At 40.4% G+C, this 22,149-nt stretch overlaps 2 protein-coding genes across 4 annotated transcripts; both read left to right on the top strand.

Annotated features, from left to right (window-relative positions):
* Window positions 1–641: 641 nt before the first annotated feature.
* Window positions 642–6,673, top strand: ccdc15 (coiled-coil domain containing 15). Of its 2 annotated transcripts, none has more exons than XM_062485067.1 (10): window positions 642–1,174; window positions 1,297–1,446; window positions 1,620–1,805; window positions 2,606–2,722; window positions 2,830–3,024; window positions 3,513–3,632; window positions 4,031–4,134; window positions 4,320–4,514; window positions 4,955–5,103; window positions 5,962–6,673. In XM_062485067.1, the coding sequence occupies exons 1-10, from the start codon at window positions 995–997 to the stop codon at window positions 6,084–6,086; spliced, it is 1,521 nt and encodes a 506-aa protein (XP_062341051.1). In that variant the 5' UTR covers window positions 642–994; the 3' UTR covers window positions 6,087–6,673. The 2 variants fall into 2 exon arrangements, with proteins under 2 accessions (XP_062341051.1, XP_062341052.1); XM_062485068.1 differs by having other exon boundaries at window positions 6,264–6,673.
* Window positions 6,674–7,217: 544 nt separating this feature from the next.
* slc37a2 (solute carrier family 37 member 2) lies at window positions 7,218–21,529 on the top strand. 2 transcript variants are annotated; one of them, XM_062485070.1, is made up of 18 exons: window positions 7,218–7,879; window positions 8,526–8,607; window positions 8,817–8,907; window positions 9,058–9,136; window positions 9,497–9,632; window positions 10,486–10,562; window positions 11,246–11,412; window positions 11,956–11,993; window positions 12,086–12,223; window positions 12,490–12,580; window positions 12,696–12,758; window positions 12,878–12,963; window positions 13,283–13,331; window positions 18,326–18,399; window positions 18,592–18,670; window positions 18,967–19,064; window positions 19,148–19,212; window positions 21,128–21,529. In XM_062485070.1, exons 1-18 carry the CDS (start codon window positions 7,821–7,823, stop codon window positions 21,141–21,143), a joined length of 1,488 nt encoding a protein of 495 aa, XP_062341054.1. In that variant the 5' UTR covers window positions 7,218–7,820; the 3' UTR covers window positions 21,144–21,529. The 2 variants fall into 2 exon arrangements, with proteins under 2 accessions (XP_062341054.1, XP_062341053.1); XM_062485069.1 differs by having other exon boundaries at window positions 7,219–7,879; window positions 12,083–12,223.
* The last annotated feature ends 620 nt before the right edge of the window (window positions 21,530–22,149 follow it).

A 22,149-nucleotide genomic window follows, 5' to 3' on the forward strand; every position in this document is an offset into this window, starting at 1 on the left:
TCACACCATGAGAACAATGGTTTTTCTGTTCTGTAACTACACTGTTGTGTAGCTTGGGCATTGGGAAGACAGGGAACAATTCATCTGCTCATCCCCACATATACATTTATGCATAAACTGGGGAGGGTGGACATGGTTACACAAGATGCCACGGAACAGTACAATCTCATGCCAGAGTAACAATTACGTATTGTTACGATATTTTCTCACATATAATGTCACATAATGTTCCAAACTCCTGAAATTTGTGAAAGCCTACGTGATACAAATCCAATCATCTCTTTGACCACAGGAAAGTAAATGTTTTCAAAGCAGAGTGAAAGAGTAAGATTATGCTCTTGGGTAATTCATAAATTCCTGTTTTATTAAACAATCAAATGACCCAAACCAAACATTCAGCATAGTTCAACATTCAGCATCCAACGGTGTAATCATGTATACAAGTTTAGCACGCTTTGACATAAAATAGAATATTTAAGTTCTAATTAATCATAGTCAAACTGAAGGCTTGGTGCAACATGCATGAATTGATTTCCAGCAGGTGGCGCTCCTCATAAGTAAAAATAATCACACAACAAACTTGTGGGTGGAGCTGACCGTCGCTTTCAAATCACGTCATTAACAACGTCAAATACATGGTGGCAGTTGAAAAGGCAAAACACTCAAATTAAATGTGGATACTGCGCTAACATTGTTTCTTAATGCGTAAAGGTAACGTTTCCAAGTCTACTGTTACGATCACAAATACGATTCATGTAAAAACAGACTGCGTGTCCATAAACTATAGGTTGGATAGCATAAGGCTGAAACTTTGATAACTTTACTTTTAGCAAGCTACAAGGCTAGCTGGTACTGTAGCTAGTCTTAAGTTAGTAATGTACAGTAGTAGTAGCAAATAGTGTAGAAAATACTAGCTATATGTAAGTCAAGTATTCAATACTCTTTGGTAGTAGCAGCGTACACTAACTTCCGGTGGGGTTTGTTGTCCAGCAAAATGAGTCTTTATCTTTTAGTGAAGAACCCCGTTACAGTATCGGTTAGTGTGAGGAATGCTCCAAGCAAACATGCTGATAAAAATAAAGTGTTGGCCGAGAGAAACCAGGCTGTCATGCCTGTCGGTGCATGGGTGGAAAGTGGACACGATAATACAAGCCCAGACCACAACCATCCAGCTGTAAGTTCTTGGATCGAACGCTTTCATCTAGTTTGCACATGCGAACATGTAATAAATTAAGATAACCATTTCACACAAATAACGACCAACTAGTAATACACGTTCTAAAATATTTTTTCAAGGTCCGTGCAATTATAACTGAAGCGCTACAGGTAGAAGTACTGCGGCAAAAAGAGGAAAATCTGCAACGGTTTCAGGACGAAGTGCGTCGCCGTGTGGCACAACAAGCACAAATCCTCAAGAGCAGGCAATTGCAGAAGTCCTGCGAATCGGTGACTACTTTTGGGCTGTTGTAGTATGACTAATCACTTTACAATATACAAAAATCATAGTCATTTGTAGTATGTTTTTTTGTTCAACAACCAAAGAGTTTAACTGTTTGTGCATCCATAGCTTAGCAACTCAGCTAAACTTAACCAAGGCACTTTATTTTTTGTTCTTCAAGGTGGAGCGAGAGGGCAGAGTTTTGCAACAATCAAGTGATGCAGCCCTATGCCTCACCCCCAGAATTTTGGAGCCTCATGGGGAGTTGGCTATCTGTATTCCTAACTCACGTTGGGTCGAAGCAAGCCGCCGCGAGTACAGCGAGAGAGAGTACGGCACACAACCAGCAGATCTGCGCGAAAATCAGGTGGCAAGAACAATCAACAATACTTGTCTGCTGTGATGGAAATAATCAACTCTTCTCAATTTTCTATATCTTGAGACTAGTCTGTAATGTATTTCTTGTAATAGCATGTCTGACACCATGTCTAAATACAAGTACATTACTCAAATGTAAAACAAATTGTGCATACACATTTAATGCAATTATAAGAATGGGTTGACTACATCAGGGGTGCACAATTAGAATTCAAAGAGGTCCATTGACTGACATTGTAGGGGGGGGGGTGAGGGGGGGGCTGGTGTTTCTGATTGGCTGATAAGTGGCATTTTACTCTGTATAACTTGAGACAGCGCTATCAACTCGGCAGAAAACTTTCCTCTGTATGCCTGCGCCTCGTCTATTAATTTTATATAGTGGGACAAGTGATCCCTTACTTCCCTGCCTGAGATCTGTATTGACTTTGCTGACTTTTGAACACACCATTGTACAACTTCTCTCGCTTCTCTTACTGTCTCTCTCTTAACATGCATTGTAAACTTTAGCTCTGATTGTCTGAGTTTTATGAGGTGATTTAAATAACGCCTGTTTGGAACTTTCCCAGCTGCGCCAAGCCAGCGCAGTATGTGTTCATTGAAAGTAACGGTTGCTTCATCAGTATTTAATTTAACAATTATTTCTGAGAAATGTATCTAGGGCCAGATAGAAACTTGACGGACCGAGGTGGGCCAATTGTGTACCCCTGGACTACATAGCCTACCTCAAATGGAAAACATACTAAATGCTTACTAACTGTTAGGTCTGTCTATTATGAAACTTATTTTAAGCTGAGTCATGTCATGAGAAAAGTGAGACACAGACTGGCCACCTGTCAGACAGTCAGTGATGGGGAAGTGATGTCAGAACTTCCAGGAGGACTGTGGAAAGTCTCTCCGACCAGAGATGTGAGTGAGCCACAGCATCCTCATTTCAAACATTTCAAGAACACTTTAAATCGAGACTCTCCCCTTGTTGTAGGCTGAATTCTCATATTTTCCTTCTCAATGGACAGAAGCCTGTTTCCAGTTTCATGAGAGAGGCAGGGGAAGAAAAGGAGGAGAAGGAACAAGAAGAGGAAGAGGAAGGGGAGGAAGAAGTTGACGAAGATATTCCTCTGACTGGGCAGCATGACTGCCCTCTTTTCCAACAGAACGTTGATCCCTGCGAGGGCCAAGTAAACAAAACGGTCACCTTTGACAGTAATCCGGTAATCCATTCACCATTAATTGCACTAATTTTACATTTACATTTTAGTCATTTAGCAGACGCTCTTATCCAGAGCGATTTACAGTAAGTACAGGGACATTCCCCCGAGGCAAGTAGGGTGAAGTGCCTTGCCCAAGGACACAACGTCATTTGACACAGCTGGGAATCGAACTGGCAACCTTCAGATTACTAGCCCGATTCCCTAACCGCTCAGCCACCTGACTCACTTAATCCATGTTTTCCCTGTCTTAATTGCACTGTTTCCATTATGTCCTGAAACAATAGTCATGTCTAAAACATTTTCATGAAATAATTGTGAGTTGTAAGTGAGTCGATGTACTCAAATTAAATGCTACATCTGTGTCTAACATGAAGACAACACTAACATAAGACAATTGCTAACATAAACAACACTAACATAAAGACTAAGCAGGACAATAACTTGCCGCTCTATACAAGTGTTTATGTTGGTAGTTTTTGTCTTTACAGGTGTGTGAGAGGCTGTTGAAAGAGCCCTACCCTTCCGGTCCTAGCCTTGGGTTCAGCACAGATTACAGGGCGACACAGGTTCTCTGGCCACAAGACGACCAGGAGGAACTAAAAAGACACGTAATCTTAAAGGCTTTGCTTTCTTGGTAGTACCTAACATAAGAAAAGTATGGACCAAGTTTATCTGTGTCAGGTTTTCGGGTTAAATTTTTTCTATTGTCCTAGCAACAGGTCTGATTACCTCTAGTATTAATTACAAAATATATTAAATTACAGCTCTAGTCCCCACCCCTCGTCCTATTTGAACTCAATGTTGCACAGTAAGATGTTATAGTGCCTCATATTTATCAACAGAGGTGATAAAGACAACCCAGTTGCATCCAGATAATACATAGTTAACGGTACAATTCACCAACATTTTCATCACATTTTTTGTGATGATGGTCATATGTTATTAAATGTCTCCCAATTTGATTTGAATCCTGGCACTGACACATTTTCATGGTCATGCCTCGTAGCGTCAGTCTCAGTTTCTGATGTATCGGCGCCTCTTTATGGACAATGAAAGAGAGCAGGTGAAGGAACACCAGCGACACAGGAAACACCTGAAGAGAATTGGCAGGTGCAGAAACACAGCCACATATTCTTGGTTTCCTGTCTCTTTAAATTCTGGCAGATCTCTAAACCTTTTCTTCTGTCTATTTCTTATTCTTGAAAATGTGTTTTATGGCATTTCAAAGCATGTCCTGCACTCTAGTGCTCAACATGGATTTATTGCACGTGAAAATACAATGTCTCCCACAATAGGATCAAAGCAGAAAAAGAACAGATAAGACTTGAAGAAGAGCAGAAAATGGAGAAGATGCGGCAGCTGAAAGATGACCGATTAGAAATGGCCAAGAGGGAGTTTCTGATCCTGGAGCGTCTGAGGCTGGATGAAGAGGAGAGGGCAGAAGCCAAGCAGAGTCAAGAGAGGGCCAGGAAAACCAGAGAGGCCAACAGGTAGCTTTCTAAGCTCTTTTACCTTTTACCATTACATCCACATGCACTTTTCAGGAAAGTCGAATCGTAAAGCAGAGTAACACAAAGTCATGAACACAGGATTTGTATCTTTACAACAGCTTGTTCTGGTCAACAGTCTTACAGTTAGTTACTGACCATACAAAATAATGTATTTTCATATGCACTGGCCCACCTCACATTTGTAATCTTGGAAATGTCTATATTACTAGAAATACTAAATGTCCAACTAGTCTGTGATTACTTGTAAATCTTACACAATCAGTTATGGTTACAAAATAATTGCTCTTAAGATCAGAGCCTGTGGTTTGGTTTGAACAACAAGCGATCCTTTTGCATGCATGCACACAAACATATAAATGTGAGTGTCCCCGTCCCACTGTGTAAATGATTTTTTAACACGTCTTTGTGTGGTTTGACAGGTACATTGAGGCTCTGCGGGCCCAGATGAAGGAGAGGATTGTCCAGGAGAAAGTAGAGCTCCCCCCTCTGTGTTGGTGTGGAGACAGCTTCTGGGACTCCCACCCTGACACCTGCGCCAACAACTGTGTATTCTACAACAACCCGAAAGGTACAAACTCTGCAAATATTGCTTTTCAGATCCCATTCAGACTATTGCCCCATGTTGTTTCAAACTGCAGTCAAGTTTACGTGTTCATTTCACCCTGTGGTTTGTCACGCTTCAACGTTAAAACATATTTAGTAGCACACCCACCCTCAGAGTTCATTAACATGACTATGGCTAACTACTGACCTTTAGAATTACCTTAACTTCATGCAAACATGCATAGATGATTTTCTTAAGGCCGATTTATACTTCTCCGTTTTTACGGAGACGGACACAGGGAACGCCGTCTCCGACGAGGAATTCCCTCTCCGTGCGCTCTCCGAGCCCCTCGGAGAGCTCTACGTGCATGGCTAATTTGTACATTTGCTCTGTAAGTCGTCGTGGAGTGTTTATTTACCTAGGTTATCAATAAGTCGGAGCAAATTTACAAATTAGCCGTTTCATCAATAAAATACGCACATTTTCAGCAACTACACTGCCCATTTCTCGTCACATTTTAATTCAGATGCTGATTTACATGTACTGTTTAGCTGAAATATGAATTGTAAAAACTTACAGCAATGGCGGTCAAAGGATTCTGTTCGTCCTGTTTATCAGGGCAACCCCGCCCCTGACGCAAGCGGTTCTTAATACTGACCAATCACAGCCAAGGGGGTCTCCGTAGCTCTCCGTCGCTCTCCGAAATTACGACGGATAGTTAGAAAATTCAGGAGGTGCACGTCGAGCTCTCCGAGGGCTGACGGAGAAAAAAACGCAGAAGCATATATCGGCCTTTAGTCTACAGAAATCCCAGTAAAGACGAATTGTTGATTGTGGGTTTGAAAGAAGGGGTGATGGTGATTGTGTGTTTTTGTGGTCTAGCCTATGTCCAGGCTCTCCAGTCCACCTTGTGGAGCTGTGATCTAAAAGAAGGGACAAATATCCTTCAACACAAGGGTTCAGCTCGCAGGATTGCCTCCATACATGTTCTTTCCCCCAGGAAGTGAGCAGAAAACAATAGGAAGTAATCGCACCAGAACCCCAAAGCGGACGTTTTTGCATCCTTTTTTGTTTAGTTTTATGTTCCTCAAATTAATAATGACCTTAAGTGTACCATTAATGTTTGTAGAGGGATGCTATTCATGCTGTGTGATTTAATCATACTATTTTCTTCTGTTTTGAAGTGGCATCCTTTTTTTAATCTTGCATTTCATGCTCAGGTACACTCATCGATTGTGTAAAGTCACAGCATGTTGATGAATATTGTACACTTAAAAATGTATCTGATTATCTCTGCTATTTGTGCTATTTCAAAAGACAGAAAAAGACATGCGTCTGAGTATTTAGAAAAGCGCTATATAAAAATAAATTATTATTATTATTAAAGGTTAAGTAATTTGTTTATTTTTTGGTCAGTACAACAACTTTTGTCTTGAGTTGGAGCACACAAGCATCATCAGTGCATATTTATAATTGCACTAAATGCACAAAAATAAATTTGATGTTTAAGTTTGACATTGTTGCCAGAAAATACTAAATATTTGTTATTACACTTCACAGGCACATGGTTGATTAAAGTTTTAATTGATCCTCACTTTTTCAAATGTTTTTCTTTCCTTTGTCCCCGTGCATTTTGTGTAGTTTGATTTGAAGGATATTAATTCAAAATGCAATTGCTGCTAGATTTATATAACATAGATCGCTCTCTGACATGCTCTAATGGAAAAATAAATATGCCAGGTGTAAAAATGGGGAAATGGTGAATCGTCCAGGCCACTGTCTATTCTTTCCATTTTCTTTTTTATATCACTGCATTTTATTACTCATGTTTCCCATTGGTTTGTTGGATTGTGGGTGATATAGTTTCTGTCCAAACAACTTAAAATGAATTAATATAAAAGAATCTTGGATATATCTTATTTCAAAGGCATGTGAATGTGAGATTAATTTGCCATAAATGTGTCAGTGAACCATGCTCCTAGTATAGACACACCATAAAGATGTACAGAAAACTTTGCTTGGAACATGTTTCAATGACTTATTCGGTAGTTATAATGCAATTTTAATAGGTACGTATGTTGCTGTATGTGCAGGTCCGGTAGTTGTAGAGTTAATCAGTCACGTCACCTGACGTCGCGGGAGAGTCACATGTCCATACAGTTCTAGGGAGGTTCGGCGCAGAGATTGTTGAGCTTGGAAAACATTAGGGAATGGCGGCGTTTACATTTATATTTATTCCAATCATGAGCATGGGCACTAAAGTACATGTGACTCGGTAAAACAGTGCATTGAGTATTTATAGCAACTGCCTTTAAAACGCGATCACCATACTGAAGCTGATCAAGCATGGAAATCTATGGAAATGCATTGTTCGCTGATATCCTCCATCATCAGGGAGTAGTTGGAATAGCAAAGGGACTGAAGCAGTTTTGATTGAAATAGCACTATTTCTAAGGTTTTATCTGTAGCTTTTTAAAGAGAAAAAAATACATTCTAATTTACCTAATTGTGAAAATATTTTGACTGAAGGTCTTTATACGACAGCTGTTACCCAAGTTGATTATTTGGCTCCAGTTGGTGATTAAATTCACTTTTCATCTAGTTTCGTTTTAAGATTTTAAATATGGCGTTTTATCCTGAATTATAGCAATTGAATAGATACATGTAGCAATATAAATGTTTTGAGGGTATGTTTGCGTAAAAGTTGGAAGGTTTTATCAAGTTTTAAAAGACCACCGAAGATGAGTTCGTCTTTGGCCCCAGCTATCCGCCTTATCACGTCCTTCTCAAAAGATAGTTGGTAAGTTTCCACTCCTAATCAATCTTGTGCTGTTATGTTGGTCAAACGAATGGAATTACTTTACCTACATGTAGGCCAAGTAGTAGGCCTTCCAAGTAGGTTGGCTACTATTAATACCCATACTGAAACCGAGTTGGTGGCGGAAGAAGCCAGTGACACTCAATGTATATAAATTAATGATGGATTTTTGTAACATTTCAAGGATATTGTATCTTAGACTTAAGTCTTGATCTATACAGAGCTCACCCACCAATAAATAACATGGTTTCTTCGACATTTCAGGACTTGGAAAGTAATGATTTGGCACTCGCAATCGAATATTTCTCAACTCCAAAACTGTATGCGTTATTTGTATATGAGACTCGGTGGTAAAAAACTGACTTTCCACTCAAAAAACGCAACTAAGAAAACACAAAGAGTGCCCTGTGTATGAGGTGCAGGCTGTCTAACTTGATTTGGTTCTAAGGCAGCAGAAATAATAAATATAGTCTCTGAATAGTGCTTCTAGTCTCGGTGCAGCTTTCTTCACATGAGCCAGAGGCTATGAAGTATAAGTATGCTTTAGGTTCCATTAAAATCAATTAGTCTCTGTAGTCTTGTCATCTTTCTCTCAACCTATAATTAATACATCTTTCTCACTCTCAAGTTACAGATACTACACCCTCTTTCTCACCTTCATCTTTTACACCAGTTATCATCTCTCCCGCAAACCTATCAGCATTGTCAAGGTACACCAGCTCTACAAACACACATGACTACAGTTCATCTATAACCCACAATGTCCTAAGATGACCAACTTAGTAATTGTATTGATATCTGTCTTTAATGGCCATTGTTGAATTCTCTTTGTGATACATAGTGTTTATGATATAACAATTGTTTGGACTGATGGCATAACTAAATGTGTCGTTTTTTTGGGGTTGTTGACCATCAACAGAGTGAGTTGCACAGAAACTGTTCGACAGTCATACGCCCAGCAAATCTCAACATCACCGACAATGCCACTTGGTGTGATTGGGCACCCTTTGGTGGGTTCCTTTTTTTTTTAAACACCCATACTGATACTATAGTTTGCGCAATTGAGGACTAACCTTGGATTAAACCTTTGTTGTAAGATATCAGACATTTTGTGGAAAATGTTATTAATATGTCTGGTACCTCTCTGTCTCTGTTTTCAGACAAGGACAATTACCAGACACTTTTTGGAGCTTTGGACAACTCATTTCTGATTGCTTATGCCGTTGGCATGTTTTTCAGGTATGCATATGTATACCTTTGTGTATATTCATTGGTTTGTGTGTGGGTTTGTTTGTGGGGACAAGAATAGTAGTAAACTAAGGACAAATGTAACTATTGAAGACATGTTCTTGGACCTCACATCTTCAAGAGCTATTTCTAGGGAGGTTGGGGTTAAAATTGGTGTTAAGGTTAGAATAACATTGGTGAAAGAGCTATTTTGGATGAGACTGAATTTTGAGTTCTCACAGGAATACTAAAACAAGTGTGTGTGTGTGATAGAGAGAGGGACAAGGAAAGTGAGAGAGTATATGTGTGTATATATGTTTGGTGTTCATAACACAAGAAATCTTAGTTGAACTTCCCACCTTTTTTCAACAGTGGGATTTTTGGAGAGCGTCTGTCCTTGCGGTACTACCTATCCACTGGGATGATCCTTAGTGGCCTCTTTACTTCTCTGTTTGGTCTGGGATTCTACTGGAATATCCACTCCATATGGTACTATGCCTTTGTCCAGGTAGGCCAGTCATTGGATGGGAATTACATCATTTGCTTCCTGTCCCTCATGTTTCTCGTTCACACAAGCCTCTTTGGACACGCCATATCCACTGGCTGCTTTATCTCTTTACCTGTTATCTGGTTAGAATCTTCAGTTCAACATATCGTGTACATAGCCATCATGTGCTCATCCTGTGCTCATTCACAGTTATGAGCTATTACCTGAGTTGACACTGTCATAAAATGAGTTTTAAAGGCAGACAGAAATGGAAGCTTTAAGCAGACAACTCACATGATGGTTCAGCTTTAATCACATGATGGCACCGGAGGGAATATGTGCTTTCTCAAGCATGTACTATTGTTGACTACCTTACTGACCTGCCTCCATTTTTCTCATTCCTTGTGTCACTAGCCCTTCATTTGTTCCATTCCTCTGTTGTGACTGGACAGGTCTAACTATATATTTGATGTTGTCACGGCCACAGCCGTGCCCCCCTGTTGTTTTTGGTTTTGCCCTGTCCTAGTGTTTCCCTGTCATTGTCTTCACATGTGTCTCGTTCTCGTTAGCGTCATTGTGTCCACCTGTGTGTCGTTTGGTTCTGTGTATTTAGGTTTCTGTTTTGTGTCCAGTTTTTGTCTTGTCATTACTACTACCCATGTCCCTGTGAGTACCCTATCTGTTCCCTGTCTTGATAATAAACCCTCTGTTCATTGCAATGCCTCGCATCTCTCCTGCGTTTGGGTCGTACTCCACCTCACACCGTGACAGATGTTTTCTTTTTTTGTAGGCATCCTCAATATGTGAAGGAATAAACACAGTATCTCTCACTATCCCACCCTGACTCTCTTCTCCCCTGCATCCTTCTCAACAGGCCATGAATGGACTGGTGCAGACGACAGGCTGGCCTGCAGTGGTGGCCTGTGTTGGGAACTGGTTTGGAAAGGGGAAGTGAGTGTGACAGTTCCAGGTCACTACATTGTATGCTTACTCTAGACAGGGCTCAGCTCTGCTGACTCCACAGTATCAGTACCCAAATGTTTTCCATGTTGCACGTTGTTTCAGTTGGGACCCGGCCCATGGTCACATGATATGAAAGTGAAACAAGATAAGTTGGCCGCCTTTGATTTAAGTGTGACGGTTTTGCACGTGCAGAGATTCAAAATAGAAACTAATAGAAACAATAACTTGACAATCTTCAGAAACCCTTAAAATATACAGTAATAAGAAAAGCTAAATATATTTTTACCAACGGTAGATGTGTGTGTGTATATACACACCTGTAGTAAATTCATTTACATAACAAGGGTGTGTGTTTTCACAGCTATAGCATGATTGAATGAAACATTTATTAAACATCAGAAGAATTGCCATACCCACCCTGTATGATATGTTTTTTACTCAACTAAATTCACCAGTTTCCCAATGATTAGAGAACATATTTTCAGATCGTTTTTTACCTTGTGGCCACAAATAACAAACAAATGGATGAGCACCCAGACAAACAGCAATATGGGAACATAGTGCCTTATTGAAAAACACTTATTACAGGGGGAAAAATATCATAGCAATACACACCAGAAGGCGGAAATGAGTATTTTGAACGATTTGTCTGTTTTGTGTGTATCTACAAGACGGGGCTTCATCATGGGTGTGTGGAATTCCCACACCTCAGTGGGCAACATTCTTGGATCCATTATCGCTGGCCTCTTTGTGTCCTCGGCCTGGGGCTTGTCCTTCATTGTTCCTGGCATCATCATGGCTTCCACAGGAGTGCTCTGCTTCTTGTTCCTGGTAGAGAGTAAGTCATCTTTTCATTTGTTGAAGACGATGTCAACAGGATGGCTTTGCGTAATGTAGTACTGCCATGAAATGAAAAGATTATAGGTGATTTTCATGCTCAATGTGATGGGTTGGTTGTAGACAGATCGCATGCTGCTATAAAACTGTTGTAACCCTATGTAAAGAGTGAGAGATGAAGGGTGTGTCTATCACCTCCTTTCTGTCTAAAAAGAGAAGGTCAGAGAATAATTTTACAGTTCTCCTATATTGTCCCTAATGGGTGATCTGTTTTTTTGCTTCCCTTTGGAAAATTAGTGTCAAACATAAGTGTTTGTATCCCCCCCCCCCCTTCCCCCCCTGTGAAGCACATTGTGTTGCCTCCTGGAAAGTTTTATTTGATTTGACTCCTGATAACATTACCTTGAACAGTTATGCTGTCACCCAAACATATTTTTCCAATCGTCTAATTTAAACATAGATCCAGAAAGAAAACATTTCTAGAATCTGCTCATTTGCATTTTTAATACAAATTATTGATTTGAGTCAATGTTCTTCTTCACAGACCCGGAAGATGTCAACTGCAGTCCTCCTCAGCACTATGTAAGTTTATCGAAAGAGCACAACCAAATTGGCTGAAACAGTCGTATCCGGTTAGGATGAATGCTGACCAGCAGTCTTTTGTATGTCAGAAGAACACTGAGAATGAGCCCAGCTTGCACAATTCCAGTAATGAGGAGATCTTCAGCAGCCCCTCATCGAGCTCTGCCACCACAGAGGCCTCGGAGGAACACATGCAGGCTATCAGCTTCTGTGGAGCACTGAGGATACCTGTGAGATTATACTAGTTTCATAACTGTCTCAAATTCTATGTTACCTGTATCTGTTTCATTTCATGTGTAGCAGGTTCTCAGAAGTTTTTACATCAATCAGTATTTATTTTTCTAAATTGTACGACACTTATCTACTGCACCTTCAAGTACAATTCATAATTTTCCATTTGGTTACTTTCATGATTTGTATCTTTGTTGCTACTCATAATGGAATAGAATAGCAACAGTCAAGCCCTATAACCCTCTGTCTTGTAATTACACTATAGGGTGTGGTTGAGTTCTCTCTGTGCCTGATGTTTGCTAAGCTGGTTAGCTACACTTTCCTGTACTGGCTGCCTCTCTACATTGCTAATGTTGGTAAGTGACTCGTGGCTACTCAGCCTATTGTATGTCCAACATTTACATGACATCAATCCACGGAAATTTAGTGTATGTACCGTTTCTTTTTTTTCTGTTCTATTTTTCTCTCAAGCCCATTTTGATTCCAAAAAAGCTGGTGACATGTCAACACTATTTGATGCTGGAGGAATTTTTGGTAAGATCTTCCATTTTATATGACCTGTATGTATGTATCCACCTATCCACACCTTTTGAAAGTATGTAAAACTGTGTGTTCTTCTGTGTTTGTTGTGTGTGTGTGTGTATGTTTTGCAGGGGGCATCATAGCTGGCCTAGTGTCAGACTACACTGGAGGCAGAGCCACCACCTGTTATGTCATGTTAATATTGGCTGCCCCTATGGTGAGTGCAGCTTCACACGTACAGTGTTATTTTATAACAATTTTACTTTAAAAACGTAGTTACTTTTTTTTTTACCGGAATACTAAGGTTCGCACATTCACTCTTTATGTGAATTGACTCCATATACTTAACATAAATGTTCATTAGAGGTTAAGCCCCCCCCGCACCCCCTTCCTGGCTCAAGTCTCACAGAGGCATATCATTACGTTTTCTCCCTACACCAATGTTTTCGAATGGATTAGCATGGAGTTGAGAAATTGTGAGAAAATCCCCAGGTTAAACGAGTCATATTTTAATGTTTCACCCCCCCTTTTCCCAGTTGTTTTTGTATAATCAAGTTGGACAGAACAGCCTTGGAACAACAATTGGTAAGACCCTTATTTTTCTGTAAATATTTTATACAATGATCCTTAATCAAGCCTCAGAAAACCAAATGTAGAATTTGAATTCCTAAACTACATAGAAGCTGTAATAGGGCTGGTCAATATTACGATAAATATTGTTTGGCAACAGAAAAACATATATTGTTTAATATTATGCTCTATCGCAAATATCGTAAAATCTCGTTACAGCAATATTTACGAATATATGAAGCACAGTGAAAGGGAGTGATTGATGGCTAATATTAACCAATCTAAAATCTATATTAAAGTTAAGAATAAAAAAATTAGGTTTACCGTATTTTCGGAAAATAAGCCGCATTTTCTATAAACCGCACCCCACCGGAATGGGAGCTTTGTGTTTGTAAATCTAAGTATAAACCGCACTGGAATATATGCCGCAATTGATAAGGGAACAACGATACGAAGCAATCCACGAGTATAGGCGATCTTATAGCATGCCGTTGTGTAAAGGCCGAATTATACTTCTCCGACTCCGTTACGGACGGAGTCGGACGGATTGATTGAATTTATAGTACTCCGAAGGCTGTGGGTGCTGAAAACAATTCACCGCCAGAAGAGTAGGTGGCGCAACGGTTTTTTGTAAGTCGTCATCGAGTGTTTATTTACATAGGTTATCGAGAAGTCGGAGCAAATGTACAAATTAGCCCTTTCATCAATAAAATACGCACATTTTCAGCAACTACACTGCCCATTTCTCGTCACATTTTAATTCAGATGCTGTTTAGCTGAAATATGAATTGTAAAAACTTACAGCAATGGCGGTCAAAGGATTCTGTTTGTCCTGTTTATCACGGCAACCCCGCCCCCGCCCCTGACGCAAGCGGAAAATCAGGAGGTGCCCTTAGATATCTCCGAGGGGCTCGGAGAGGGCACAGAGAGGGAATTCCTCGTCGGAGAGGGCGTTCCCAGTGTCCGTCTCGGTAAAAACGGAGAAGTATAAATCGGCCTTAACGCCTGGGACACTCTGCCTGCGATCTGCTGCGACGCGCCTGGAAGCACTGCCTTTTTTCTTTCGGCGCCCATGTTATCAATTGGGACCGACCACACTGGCTGTGAAGCGCTGCGGCGAAGCGCCGTTATTGCCTGCGATCTTCAGCGATCGTTTCGGCAGCTAGTCGAATTTTAATGTTAAGATTTTACTACATTAATTGTAGACTACGGTGAACATTTGTAAAGTTGTATACTTTCTTCTTATTTTTTAGATATTACTTTGGAGGCCTACGTACCTTACCAATATTCACCCTATATTAAACCTAACTACACAATGTTGGTAAAGAACGGCCTTTCCATGAAAACGAATTAAAATGAACGGATTGATGTGTTGAGCTAGCATGCCTGTAGTTTTGTTTGTTTCAGAGAAACGAGTTGTCACGCGTTGCAAGCACCACACACGCGTGCAGATATAGCTTACCAAGAGAGAACCCCCAAGTCGATTTCTAAAATCAGCGAGAAATTCAAGGAGATGGACGACATCAAATTAATTCTCAAAGTTGAAATGCACAGGGAGTTGTATGACCCCCAGAACAAATTTCACAAGAACAACGTAGATAAGGATCAATGCTGGGATATAGCCAATGACATGTTTATGTCCCATGTCAGAGTAAAGGAAAGCTCAGAGTAGCTGAAAGGCTTGGTGACTGACGTGGAGAAATGTCCCAGGCATAACACACTTCGAAAACAAAAGTGCGTAATGTATGTTTTCTTTTGCCTGGTAAATAATATTTACCTTTAGTCGCGTGAGTTCTAAATATTTCCGAAGGTCCCCAAAGCGCAAGTTATTTTTCTGAAACGGTAGCTAGCTAGCTAAGTTAGCTAGCATAATACTCGTAGCAATGCTACTACCATGCTAGTGTTCCTTGTTAGCATTCTCATTAGTACATTTTGCGGCCATAGCGTTTGGGGCATAGTTTTTGTCCTTCGGAAAATATTCAGTTGGAATGTTCGAAATCGCATGTGTGACGTTACGCTGTGACATTCGAACGATAACATTTGCGACGCTACACCTTAACGGGTTAAATCATAGATATATATATATAAAGACTAGATGTCTTACGGCGGAGTCTAGAACGTCCGCACATTAGTGATGTGTCGTTCGTGAACGATTCGTTCATTTTGAACGAACCCTTACAAGGACTCGGGAGTAACGAGTCCTCTCAAAGAGTGATTCGTTCATTTTCTCGTGGCCGCGCATCGGGACTGTTGCATAGGCTCGTCCAAGTAAACAGAAATGATTCGTTCATTTCCCGACTCGGTCTTCGGGTACGAGTCTTTGGATCATTTTTCACGTGACCTGCATAAGCTCTGTAGTGGTAGCTAGAGGAAACGCTAGAGGGAACGATTTGTTCATTTCCCGACTCGGTCTTTCTACGAGTCTTTGGATCATTTTTCACGTGACCTGCATAGGCTCTGTAGTGGTAGCTAGAGGAAACAAACAGTTCGTTCATTTCCCGACTCGGTCTTTCTACTAGTCTTTGGATCATTTTTCACGTGACCTGCATAGGCTCTGTACTGGAGGAAACAAACGATTCGTTCATTTCCCAACTCGGTCTTTCTACGAGTCTTTGGATCATTTTTCACGTGACCTGCATAGGCTCTGTAGTGGTAGCTAGAGGAAACGAACGATTCGTTCATTTCCCGACTCTGTCTTTCTACGAGTCTTTGGATCATTTTTCACGTGACCTGCATTGTATTTTTTAGTAGAGGAAACAGTTTCCTCATTCCCTTTCGCGTGGCCGCTGTTTTAGTAAAACGTGAATGATATTCGCTCAAGTCATCATACTGACTGGTTTTGTTATTTTCACTTTACATTTACACTTATAGTTTAGTGCAGTGTAATTGTTTGCCGTGATAATTAAATGCTAGTGTGATAATAAATGACCAAATCATACAAACTGTCATGATACATTATTTTAATGCAGGAATTTCTTTTAAAATAGTATATGCTGGTGCACATGTCATGCACTAACCTGAATGAGAATATGATACGTGTTTGCTGTGGACGGAAAGCCCCCCCCACCCCCCCCCCCCCCATTGAAATGAACGAATGACTCGAAAAAAGATTCGTTCATTTTACTGAACGAGATTCAAAGAACCGAATCAGTAAAATGATCCGAACTTCCCATCACTACCGCACATGGCGGCCATCTTGCTACAGTCAACTCGCACACCCATAACATTGTGTTGATGCTGTATGTACTTTTTAAATGACCATAACTTGCTCAATTTTCAACCGATTTTGAAACGGTTTGGTTTGTTATCAACGTCAGAGATGTCGTTATGCCACTGCACTACTTATGAATAATTATGTTATTTAAAAAAAAAAATAGAATAGAAGTCTGCAGTGGCAAAACGACATCTCTGACTTTGATAACAAACCAAACCGTTTCAAAATCGGTTGAAAATTGAGCAAGTTATGGTCATTTAAAAAGTACAAGTACATGCTATAAGCCGCTTCGAAATATAAACCGCACCACTACAAGACAAATGTAAAATCGGGGTATAAACCGCGGTTTTATTTCCGAAAAATACAGTAATTGGTTAGGCTATTTTAAAGATGGATATAACGATGGTCAATGTATCAGCTCACAGCAGGCACATACTGAGCAGTAATTAGCAAGCGTTTTGTAGAAAAATGAAAACAGGTCGCACCACAACAATGATTTGCACTTGCTCCTGTAAGTAGTTGGTAAGGCGTGAGGTTGGCAAAGTTCTCCCTATTCGCACACAACTTTGTTGTTTATTCAAGTAGGCCTACAAAGACAATACTTTTTGAACAGCAAACGTAGCTAGCTAGCTACCCACAACGTGGCCCAGGTGCAGTGGCCACTTGAACCTGTGCTGTAAATTATGTAACTTGTACAAAATATATTTTAGTGTATAGTATACTAGTATAGCGGACTACTACAATCCTAAATATATTTTTAGGTCGCACAGATTACATTTTGGGTAACAATTTTGAGCTTTTTTCCAAAAAATCTGAAAAATCTAATATGAGTAAGAACTTTTTATTTGGCCTCTCCATGTGGTAATTTTATAGAAACTATTTATTCATTGAATTTACAGAAAATGTGCCATACTTATTGTTATTGGGATATGAAAGGATCTATATCAGGATATGAGATTTTAGTCAGAACGCACAGCCCTAGGCTGTTACTTACATTGTTTGGACAAACTGTTCATCACACAGGCATTACCATATGTCCCCATTGTATTATTATTACGTTAAGTAAATTTAAATACTTAGGCCGAATCCCAATTCTCTGTCTTACCCCTACCCCTTACCCCTAGCCCTTAGTTTACACCTAGCCTTTGTGTCTCGAAACTGAGGGGTAAGGGCTACATAGCCCTATGAAATTAGACACTATTTAGTTACGGTTACGTATATAAATGTCTCCAAAGCAAGTAGTGTTATGCACTGATATCAAACGAAATTCGTTTTGAAATTCGCTGCTAATGGAGTTTAATTTAAACTGTAGACACGCATGGAGTCCATTCAAGGCTAATCAGAGAAATGCGGGACTGTTGTGCAAATCAGCAATGTCTAACGTTAGCGTTGCAAACTAGCAATTTTTTTTTAACGTTTCAATTAAGAACATGGTTGCAAATACATGTACAGGACTGTGTAGAGCACAAAACAAAACTGTCATAATTTTTTTATCAATTATTTAAGCCGAAAATATTACATTTATAGGACTCTGGATGATCTGTCTGCCATTGTTGCAGGTAGCGCAGTATTCACATACCCCTAGGTTTCAAGTAAGCTCCCGAGCTCACTTGGTTTTAAGGGGTGTATACCCCTTCGTCTTAGCCCTAGCCCTCGATCAAAAAGAGTATTGGGACACCACTTACTCTCACGTGAACGCGCAAAACTAAGGGCTAGGGGTAAGGGGTAAAACAGAGTTTTGGGATTCGTCTGTCTGCAGAATAGTCACAGGACTATGTCATGTCCTTTCATGCAGGTACGCTGCTCTTGTGTGGAGGCCTGGTGAACGGCCCCTATGCCCTTATCACCACCGCTGTGTCGGCTGACCTGGTAATTACTTCTGTCGCGTTCATGTCTGCATGCCTTTTTCACCCCTGCATCTGTTCTAGACACCCCTGATCCTACTGCACAGACAGGTGGGATGGAGGGGTTCTGGGGGGGTTACATGTGCCCTTATGATAGTTTCAAATTTACAAGGACCTTTGAACTGAATTGACTGTTGGGAATTTCCTCCCCTCCCAGGGAACACATGAAAGCCTCAGAGGAAACTCGAGAGCGCTGTCAACGGTAACGGCCATTATTGACGGCACAGGATCAATAGGTAAGTGAGGAATGTCTGGGTGGTGGAGGAGGGTCGGTTATCCTCATTCACTGCATGTAGAAAGACTCATGAGACTCATCAAACTCTGATGGTGGTTATCAAAATAACCTGTGATTGTCAGCTAGGCACAGTTCACAGTTAAAATCGTGTTGCAGTAAGTATTGTAATCTTATGCTTCTGTACGACTCGGTCTTGGGTGCATGCTACTTTGTAAAACAATGGTTTACCTACAAGATGGAAAGTGAGTTAAGATGTCATTAATGTACCTCTATTGTTTTTAACCGATTGTCCTCTAGGTGCTGCTATAGGGCCTTTGTTAGCTGGTGTGATATCTCCAACTGGATGGAAAAACGTCTTCTACATGCTTATCACGTCTGACATCCTTGCATGTTTGGTCAGTGTCTATTAATTAACCAGTGCTATATTTTACTAATGAAAGCAAAGTGATCTTACACAGACCTGTGTGGGTGTTTTCAGTTTCTTACTAGATTGGTGTACAAGGAGATCAAGGGTTGGTGTGGACACACCCCCAGGCAACGAGGGTGAGGGCATTAAAATCATGAATGCACTGCACCGTCACAGCATACAACCGTGATTCATACAAAATGAATTCAACATTTCTTTGATAATCATCTAGCTTATGACTCGATAATATGGGGCAGAACTATACATAGCTCTCACTCTCAGGCCTGCGTAAAGGTCCTCAGGTATAACAAGTAACTTGACACACTATCTGTACATTTCCCATTTTAAAGTGAAAAATGCTAGAGTGAAAATACAGGTTGTTTTTTGTCATGAGTATAAGCAATCAATCATGATCAATATTTTGATCGATCTTGAGATTTGCATGTTTCCATTGGGATTGCCTTTGGGGTTAAGAACCGGTGATGATGGAGTGGGGTAATAATACATTGAGATGTATTGCCAAATCCCCTGTATTCGGAGCATAATGCAGGGCTCGACAATAACGATGGCCCGGGGCCAGTAAAAAGTAACGTCGGGACAGTTAAACTAGCAACTCACTGGCCCAATCGGGCCACTGCAAATTATTGATTGAAAAAAAAAATTGCATTGTAAAAGTTAACATCCTTCATATGTTTTGCTATCTGCTAAATGCATAAATAACTTTGCAGCTCGTGGGGTGCACAGTTGGCAAATCAAGAGTTGAGTAGTGAGTGACGTGGTTGTCAAATTGTAATTCTCTAATCTCGATAAATTTTTTAACAACTGGCGCGAGACAATAAAGTGAAGATGGCAGCAAAGTAGAGCTACGAGCTCAAACGGAAGCAACTTTTTTTATGGAACGAAGATGCACTGTGTCGTCTGTCGTATGTTCCCGTCTAAAGCAGACAAAAGTGGATATTTTTACAGAGGCACCGACAATTTTCGAAAACAATACCTGACCAGCCATGCTAGCAGACAGCCCCTGGTTTGCGTGACAACTAAGCGGATGGTTGACAATCCATCTTCGAGGCCGTTGACCATGCTGGTCAGGAATTTAAATGTAGATTCCCATCGTGTTATTGCACGACTTATAACAACCGCATATCACGTAATTAAGACGGGCCAGCCGTTCGCCTCGTTCCCCCAGGCTATCGAACGGCAGCAGAAGAATGGTGTCGACTTGGGTACTTAGTATCATACTGATGAAATGCTATGGAAGCTTTTATATATTAGCATTGAGGGACCAGAGGTTTCAGTTTCAGCCAGACAGAGTTGTGCAGAGATGGCTGTCAGCAGGGAAGAGAGCACGTCATGTTTGAGGTTAAAAGTCAATTGTTTTGCTGACTATTACCTTTTACATTTTTTATCACTAGAAATGTGATTTCATTTTTGTTTGTTTTTTATATCCAGGATGTGTTTAATAAATGGTTAAACATGTTGACAGAATAACACAACTTATAAGTCTTTGGTTTTGTTGTAACAATGATCAATTACAACTTTTGGAGGGGGGGGCCAGTAAAAACTGTCTTGGGGCCAGTAAGTTTCAAACCCACTGGCCCGATGGGGCCAGTGCCAAAAATTGTTAATGTTGAGCCCTGATAATGTAACTATAGTTAACATAGAACTAAATAAATTATACATAGAACCACAGATATGAACTATAAAATGTCCAGTTGTGCTGATCTCTGCTAACACTGTCATAACTAGATGCAACATGAACGTCTAAACTGGACGCGAGCGACGCAAGCCAGTTGAGCAGCGCAACGCGGCGCATCATTTTTGTAAAACCTTTTGTCGGACGTCCTGCCCTGTTGCTCGTGTTGAAAGCTTTGTAGTACACGGTGTCATAGTAACGTGGTTAGTTTACATGACGTAACAGAAGTGAATTTGAAGGATTCAGTGTGGACAGAGAGCGTCCAATGCAACGCGATAGTTGGACGCTCGCATCTAGATAGGACATGTTAGGGTTACAATAGTTGGAATTAAAGGTACGCTTCTCAACATGTGTTCCAGATACAAAGAAATTTGAATCCTGCTCTTGCCCACTGACCAAACTGTGAGGAAGGATGCAGAAAAAGGGACCAAGAGACCAATGGATACTGTTGAGCAAAACCAGACCTTGAATGTAGTGCTGCATGAAAACCTCAGGTTTACACATGACACAGACCCTTTCATCGTTCAGCCTTAATGGAACCAATCCATCATCAGCAGATGAAAGGAATTGAAAGGAGGGACAAAGATACATTAATATTCTGGGACTGGCTGAAAGAGAGATATAATTAGTATTTTCTGAAATTTCCATGAAGCTCTTTTACAATTTTAAACCAAAAAAAAAAAGTTTTTAATTGCTAATGCCTCTACTTTGGCCTTGTGTACATTTGTGATCTTCTATCATTAAATTGTGTGTGCACATTTGACTGCGTCTACTCAGTTTTATTTATATATTGTTACTGTTGTTTAGTTCACGTGCCTTATTGAAGGGATACTTACATATTCTTTGGAAGTGAGTGGGAGTGGGACACATCACTAACTCTGTATCCTACACAACACCCCCTCACAAGGTGTGTCAGATCGGGCGATTGCACTGGTGCTCAGTGCCACGGCATGAGCAGTCAAGAGACTTAATACAAAGTCAGATGCAGACTACACCTGCACTCTAGGTGTCTTTTTTATTTTTTGATGCTGTCCCATGCCACTGGATTTAAGTGCCCTTTGCACATGATTTGGTTCTATTTTCATTCATGGTACAGGTCATTATTTACCCAAAGGTCATAATTGCACATCGGAGACCCTTTTAAGCATTGCTGTGAGAGGCGTGTTGGTGTATGGGGTCGTTTAATTGATAGATGCCAGGAATTTATGATGAGGATTTGCAATTGCAGAGAGCATGGTGGATCATGTTAATGTGACAGGTGGTTAATTATCAGTGATGCGTTATGGAACATAGTTTGTCATACACAAGAGATTCTAATTTATAGAAACAACACAAAGCTGCAGTTAGCAGTTGTTGAACAACTAAATGTATGTTTTATGTT

The sequence above is a fragment of the Osmerus eperlanus genome, chromosome 19, assembly GCF_963692335.1.
Source record: "Osmerus eperlanus chromosome 19, fOsmEpe2.1, whole genome shotgun sequence".
In the NCBI taxonomy this organism is placed as follows: Eukaryota; Metazoa; Chordata; class Actinopteri; order Osmeriformes; family Osmeridae; genus Osmerus; species Osmerus eperlanus.

What these genes read in the sequence shown, in the direction of transcription:
- ccdc15 (XM_062485067.1), top strand. Translation starts at nt 995, where the DNA reads ATGAGTCTTTATCTTTTAGTGAAGAACCCCGTTACAGTATCGGTTAGT. An exon ending in AGGAGGAACTAAAAAGACAC is followed by an intron (nt 3,633 to 4,030) that starts GTAATCTTAAAG and finishes CATGCCTCGTAG; the next exon opens with CGTCAGTCTCAGTTTCTGAT. An exon ending in AAAACCAGAGAGGCCAACAG is followed by an intron (nt 4,515 to 4,954) that starts GTAGCTTTCTAA and finishes GTGGTTTGACAG; the next exon opens with GTACATTGAGGCTCTGCGGG.
- slc37a2 (XM_062485069.1), top strand. Translation starts at nt 7,821, where the DNA reads ATGAGTTCGTCTTTGGCCCCAGCTATCCGCCTTATCACGTCCTTCTCA. An exon ending in TGACGGCACAGGATCAATAG is followed by an intron (nt 18,671 to 18,966) that starts GTAAGTGAGGAA and finishes ATTGTCCTCTAG; the next exon opens with GTGCTGCTATAGGGCCTTTG. An exon ending in CTGACATCCTTGCATGTTTG is followed by an intron (nt 19,065 to 19,147) that starts GTCAGTGTCTAT and finishes GGGTGTTTTCAG; the next exon opens with TTTCTTACTAGATTGGTGTA.